The following is a 7336-nucleotide window of genomic DNA, read 5'->3' as shown; positions in this document are numbered from 1 at the left end:
TTCTCAGTTAATGCCAATACGTGAGGGGTCAAGGTAGGAAAGGAAGTTCTGCAAAGAAGAGAACAACACATGTTTAAATCACCTAACATCATTTGTAAAATCAGTTGCTTCTGTCTTTTAAAGGTATGCATTTTGCTCCATTCATATACACTGCCTGGCCCAAAAAAAAGTCGCCACCTGGATTGTACTAAGCCAATAGGTACGAGCCTCCTATTGGATGATCAGGTCTAGGTTCAGCAACAGTGTGTGTTTAAAGAATGAAGTCAGCTGACTACCTGAATATACTGAATGACCAAGTTATTCATCAATGGATTTTTTTCTTCCCTGATGGCACGGGCATATTCCAAGATGACAATGCCAGGATTCATCAGGCTCAAATTGTGCGAGAGTGGTTCAGGGAGCATGAGACATGATTTTCACACATGGAGTCCAGACCTTAACCCCATGGAGAATCATTGGGATGTGCTGGATAAGGCTTTGCACAGCAGTCAGACTCCACCGTCATCAATACAAGATCTTGGTGAGAAATTAATGCAACACTGGATGGAAATAAATCTTGTGACATTGCAGAAGCTTCTCGAAACAATGCCACAGCGAATGCTGCCGTAACCAAAGCTAAAGGCGCTCCAACCAAATATTAGTGTGTGTGTGACCTTTTTTTTGATGGTGACTTTTTTTGGGGCCAGGCAGTGTAATTAAGCTGCACAGTTGCTAAATTGTTTGGTTCAAGTTGATTTGTGTCATGGTCAGAAGTTGTTGCTTGGCAACACAGGATTGCCTGATACGTACAAGAGTTAAATCGAACCGTCTGGGGTCGGCCTCAGCTGGACCCCATTATTCTGTATCAACTGAGTCCCTGGAAGGGATGTGGTGTGGTCACTCGCCTCTTTTCACTCTTGAGCTGCTTAGAAGAGACCGCAACTTTTAAGGTTTTCTTTGATGATGATGTCTGTCACAGCGTTGAACACAATCTCAACGTTCCTTGTGTCTGTGGCACAGGTCAGGTGGCAGTAGATTTCCTTCACGCCCTTCTTCATGTTCAGTTCCAAGAACTGCGACTTGATGTAGTTGCTGGCATCTTCGTACGAGTTGCAGCCTAAAGAGAAAGGAAGGTAAACATGGGAGTGGATTTATGAGAATGTGTGAGTGTTGTTGTTAAAAAGAAGAAAAGTACCCTTAAATGAATCTCTATGCATCTTCAACTGACGTACGGTTGATATAATTGATTGCATCAATCACATCATTTAAGTGAAGAAGCAGTTACAATCTCAAGATTCCTTCCTTGATCAATTTCGTCTTTCTTTAACATTATTAACGATCACAACCGTTTCCCTGTTAATCAAGCCTGTTATTCTCACTGTTGCAACACACTTGGTCCCATCACAGCACGGTCACAAACCATTGAAACAGCATCAGATGGTCTGTCTTACCATCGTAGTCTGGGAAGCAGATACTCAGATGGACTTTCTTGATCTTCTCTTCGAAGAGATCCTTCTTGTTGAGGAAAAGCACGATGGAAGTCAGTGCAAAGAATCGGTGGTTGCAGATACTGTTGAATAGATGGAGGGACTCGTGCATGCGGTTCTGAAAAGGACAGAGAACAATAGGTCAAGTTTACTAGCCGTCGTGTTTGCCGTCTCGAGCTTTACGACCGTGTAGCAGAGCCTCAACTCACCACTTCATCGTCCTCTACCAGCACCATGTCGTATGCACTGAGAGCGCCGCAAAAGATGATGCAGGTCACACCCTCGAAGCAATGGATCCACTTCTTTCTCTCTGACCTCTGGCCACCCACATCGAACATCCTGTTTACCACACGGAAAGTCCCAACAAAGTCAGTCCCGGCTATCTCGGAGTGGTCTCAGTGGTGTCACAGACCTTTCTTTAGGGCCCTGTTGTGACTCACCTGAAGTACAACTCTTTGCAGGAAAACTGTTCTTCAATGATACCAGTTGTCTTGACTCGAGATCGCAGCACGTCCTGCTCAGTCGGGAGGTAGTCTGGTTTGCAGATTCGGTCCATTTCATTGAGGTAGCTGATGATGGCAAAACAAATGGTACAGCGGTCAGGCCTCAGATACAAAATCACCGTCATCCATCAATGTTAAGCCAGCTGCCTCTTTAGATTTACATGTAACCCCTTTACTTGATTGATACCAGCAGTAGACATGAACTCACTAGCCAGCAGAGTCGTTGAGTTGGTACTCAGCAGCTCTGTCGAAGCCGGCCTGCACACCAGAGTCTTTCCACAGCTTCATGATGACGTCAGCCAGCTCAGCAGGCATTGTGCCTTCTTCAATGGAGTCTGACAAGTTCTGCAGCTTCTGTGCATTCTCCTGTGGTTTTAATGCACACATAGAGATCCATCAGCACCAGCACAGTACTTTAACTACTTCATGGTACGATTTTAAGTCCTTGAAAATAAACGCTTTGCTAGTTAATCAGGTGTACATCTTTGAAGTGTCATATGAGACCTGTGTAGCGCTCGATCCAAAATCAATGCCCAGGATCTCCATGCCTCTGATGATAGCCAGAGCAGACTGCAGGATGTTGCCAAAGATGACTGCCCTGAACTCCAATTGTTCTGCTTTTGTGTAACCACCTTGATGCAGAATCCTGTACACAGAAGAGAGAAAATGTGCAATGTTAATCCTCTGCCATGCTGAACTGGTTGGGCATTTATATATCCTAATATATACATAAAACAATCTTCACATAATTGAATGGAAAAAGTAATTTGTGGAAAATGTATTATTAATATTATTATTTTAATAGAAATACTAAAATCTCAATGATTGGTTTGGATTTCCACAGGAAAAAAGTCAATAAAAAGAGCAATAGAGAAAACGACCTACTGGACATCCACTGGAGCTTGTACAGCGCCACCCTGTGGTGTGTTTCTGGCCACAGGGTGGATCTCACTGCCGGAGTGAAACTCCCAGCACAAAACAAGTGCTGACAAATCAGACTAAGCGGATGTTTGCCCTATTGACCTTTTGTTTAACGGCTTCACTGCAAGTAAAACAGTCAGAGATGACGGAGCTTTGGCCTGCGAGCTGTTTGTCTGACCGATGAGATTTGAAACCCTTTCATTGATTGTCTTTGCCATGGTGCGAACGACACGGAATCAATTATTTGAATACTTACTTCATCTGTTTTACAATGGTGCTTTTCCCTGACTCACCAGCACCTGGAAGAGAATAAAAAGATTAGCAACAACACACTTAACTGCTGTTTTTATCGGAGACATGTTATTGAGTTAGATCGCACTGTAAGCCAGAAACAGATATGAATTTGCTTTCATGAACATTTAAAGAAGCCGTCTGGCCAAAACAGAAAAAAACTTTTTCTGTTTGGATAGTTTCAGGATGATTTTCTGAAGTTTTCAGATATCTGCCTTCATCACATGGGAGCAAATCTCAATGACATTTGGTTTGTACAACGCAAAGAGTTATACTAGAGAAGCCTATAAGTAACATATGTATTTTTGGAAATCATGACATTGCCAAAATCCACCCTCAGTTTCATAAATAACTGTTTTTGTTCCCCAGTGTGTGTCACCATTAATAATCATGTCTCTAAGTTTGCTTTAAAAACTGCTTCCCTTGTCTAAGTCAAATGTAAATTAGACTTAGACATATTTTTTATGTGTGCATTTATTGCTGATTGCTAATTTCATTGCTAATTTCAGCTGGTCTGTGAAATGATGGTGCTCATGAAGTTGTCTGACGTGTTCTGGCTCCCAGTTTCATGTAATGCCTTGTGATGGTTTAAAAGAAGACACTAAACTGGCTAAAGGCTCCGCTAACGAGAACAACATAATCTCCTTCCAGCACAACAAAGCTTGCCTTTTCTTGTCTTGCTAAGCCATAATGTAGTCTAAATTGGTCTTCTGTGCGCAATTCATGACAGATTATCGGAAGATGGTTGCACATTGAGCAGCTCGTTCTGTGACATAGACACTAAGCTCCAGTGCGTTGGCACACATCTTCAAACTTAAACAAATCACACTGAAACTGAAACATGTAGTGAAATGTAACTTGTGCATACGCTGTACGTTGATGCATAATGTGAACTGTGCAGTTAAGTACAATTCAAGTCACAGTTGGATGCGCTAGCAACAGATTGCAGGCGGATCAGGCTCTCTGCAGCGCTGTAAGCCGCCTCAGATCCCAGAGCAACCTAAGCCGGCTCTCTGCTCTCACTGGAGCCGCGTTGAGCTCGGTCCTCACACTGTACAAGCATTTAAAGATACTTGTGGAGCCTCATTCAAGCCTCTCAGGGGGAAACTGTTGGTGTTATCCCACTAGCAGTCATTTTCTCATTTACTACCTGATCCTTATGACGACACTGTGACGTACAAGACTGGTTTTCATCAGCTGCGAAGATTAGGAACTACTTTATCCTCCCGGAGGCATTAGTCATTCTTCCACCTTGTGTTCATTTAGGGAATGTGCCTTTAGGCTTTGCAGTGACATTAACTCTGGCCTTCAGTCAATTTACAAAATGAAAGGGTGCAGATTTTGCAGACATTTTTTAGTATACAAGCTGTAGTTTGAAAGCTAATTTCACAGATTTCACAGAGACTCAAATGGGGCTGACTTGCAGCATAACACTTTTTAGGTTCTTTGTCACGTTCTCTTGATTAAAGTCTTTGTGAACGCTATTTTTTTATGTATCCTAAATATTCTCGTTTATTAAGAAATCTTCCTCAATAAATATTTCACTGCTTAGCGCAGCGTCACACAAGGATCAAATCTGTTACTTTCTGGCTGCTTTCATAATGTCTACCAGAGCCCACCAGATGGCACTCTTCTAATCTTTATCAACTCAGTTCTTACTGTCTGATCTCCAATACTATGCTGCTGGACATGCAGCTTCTCTGTGACTCTAAAAGGAGAAAATAGGACGTCTCTGTATAGTGTTTCAGGTACAAAGACTGAATAATGCAATGTTGTGGAAAATAAATCTCTATTTTTGTTCTACAACTATTTTGTATCACGTTTGTTTAACGCTGTATCCTAACTTCTCATCAATCATAACTTTGGTGGCAATAAAACACATGTTATGCTGTGCAAGTTGAGGGATCAACAGAGACTTGACCAAGTGGATCTGCACTAAACCAGTTAGCTAATCAGATCGACAAATCACAGCCGTCCTGTGATTCATTTAGACCAAAGGCTTTGATGTTTTAGGCACCAATGTCTAATAGTCATTGTTCAATTGTAGATGTGGGGGGAAAATGTAAGTACAATGTATTTGTAAAAATAAAAAAATGTAAATGTAGGTTCTGCAAATTCTTTAAAGAAAAGCACAACTTAAAAAACGAGGACCAAGCTCTCAAGTCTCTGTAGTAATTATATTACATTAAGTATAAGCATACGTAGTTTGTGAAAAGTAGTTTGTAAAAAGTCTGTTACAAATGTTTAGTTGTTAGTATTCCTTCAAAAAAATTAAAATCTAAATTCTACAAAGTGCTGTGTGTTGAATTTCATCTCAGATCTTTGTGTTATAGCTGCTCAACTTGCAAACATGTCTCTCTGGTCTCCCTCTACTTTTCTCATGCTAATTCCCTCTCAGTTTTACTCAAGATTAAACAGTCCTTCCCTCTTTTTAATATACTAATGGAGAGTTTAATCCAGAAACAAATCCTCTGAGCATACCATATCTTCCATCTAACTAAGCAGTGAACAGCTGTCTCAGAGGAGTTTAACGTGACTCAGATGGCTCATATCCAAGGTTAGAAGAATATGTAGCAAATGAGCCAATCATCTGAAAGGGAATTATCATTAATTTATGAAAACATTATTATGAATTTGACAATCTGTAACATAAAATAACTCATCCTGAAACTTTTCCCACACGGTAGTCATGTCTAATACCTGTGCATGTACTTATGCATCAGTTACACCTGCTGATTGTTGGCTGACTGCAAGACTCCTGTTCGACTTTGCAGACAGAACATTTGGATCAAGCAGAGGAAAAAAAAGTTAAAAATTAAAAATAATATTGGTATTGGTGTGAGTATTAAATCTTTAAAGTGAATATCCTTCAGTCTGAGAACTTTGCATCACCCCCAGTCTGGCACAAAAAAGGAAAACTTGCAAAAGACTATAAGTCCACTTACCAAGCAGTAATAGCTTGACTGTTTTAGAGTCCTTATCAGCATCTTCTTGGAGTTGTTTTTCCAACTCCTTTGACTTTTTGTCCTCGGCGCTTGCTCCCGCACCCATGCTTTCTTCCTCCGCTAACTCAAGATCCTCAAGGTAGGAAATTTTGACGGTTGTCTGAGCAGGAGAGCAGAGAATCTGGTTGCAGCACTAATCGAGCTGAAAGGCGATTTCCGAGCGGATGCGGGTTGGGGAGGGAGGTGCTTGAGCTTTCCTGGCTTTGTTGGCCTCTTTCGATTAGGTGATCAGAGAGACTCTCTCAAGGTTCAAATCAATTCAGCAGCTCTGTACAGCAGAGTTACTCCCTTTAATTCCCTCTGCTTAAACCCCTGACTTAGACGATGCCTCTTCCTGATTGGTCAGCCAATCCAATTATCGTAATAAGGGCAATAGTGAAGAATGTGAAGAATAGGAGACAAATTAACTCACTCACATACTTGGGCTCAGTGAGTCATTAAATCGATTCGTCTATAAATGTGTGTCAGTATTATAGAGGTTTTGGTGTGTGTTTGTGTATACACATAGGAAGAAAGTACACAAAATAACTCTATACATAACTGTTTCTACAGCTACAGTGTATATACATTAGGAACACAATGCAAACTGTATTTCCTGTCATCACAGAGTCTCATTTATACTCTACCTATTTGTGGGTAAGCATTTTGAAACATTTAGACCTGCAAAAGGTCTGACTGGGATCGAGAAGTCCATCATTTATATTGTGGTTTGTAGTCAGTGTGCATACATTTGATTCATGCTGTATTTCCTGTCGGACTCTTGACTTCAGTGTCGGTCACGTGGGCGAAGCAGGGAGGCATTAACCTCTCTTAAACTTCTTATAGTTAAGACGTTTAAATCCCAGGTGGTGTGATGCCTGCTAAATAAAGCGACTCTGCTCTTTGCTGTTTAGAGACGTTCTCACAATAACATGACCTAAATATGTTCCCCCAGTTACATCCAACATAACTGAAACTATCTGAAAGATATTCATGTTTTCATTCAGAGCAGACACTTTTAAGACAGTCGGTGGGCTGTTACGTGCATTAAGCTTGTTGTTGCAGGATTGGATCAGCTGATCTGGGAGCAGGTCAGCTCTGTGGCCCTGATGAGTGGAGGTCAGTGGGCCTGGTCTTTAGGGTTAGTACTGCCCTGCGTGTTAGAGGACTT

The 7336-nt window shown here is 41.4% G+C and overlaps 1 protein-coding gene across 1 annotated transcript; it reads right to left on the bottom strand.

Moving 5' to 3' along the window:
- Positions 1-905: 905 nt before the first annotated feature.
- gnat2 (guanine nucleotide binding protein (G protein), alpha transducing activity polypeptide 2) lies at positions 906-6232 on the bottom strand. The gene is made up of 8 exons (XM_068596817.1): positions 6127-6232; positions 3147-3189; positions 2474-2615; positions 2178-2335; positions 1907-2035; positions 1676-1805; positions 1431-1584; positions 906-1096 (listed from the first exon to the last, which is right to left on the bottom strand). Exons 1-8 carry the CDS (start codon positions 6230-6232, stop codon positions 906-908), a joined length of 1053 nt encoding a protein of 350 aa, XP_068452918.1.
- Between the last annotated feature and the right edge of the window lie 1104 nt (positions 6233-7336).

This window comes from Clinocottus analis, unplaced genomic scaffold, assembly GCF_023055335.1.
Source record: "Clinocottus analis isolate CAN_PGR_092001 unplaced genomic scaffold, fCliAna1.0.p SCAF_4, whole genome shotgun sequence".
In the NCBI taxonomy this organism is placed as follows: Eukaryota; Metazoa; Chordata; class Actinopteri; order Perciformes; family Cottidae; genus Clinocottus; species Clinocottus analis.
Note: the sequence above shows the minus strand (reverse complement) of the source record. Positions and strands in the feature narration are given on the sequence as shown.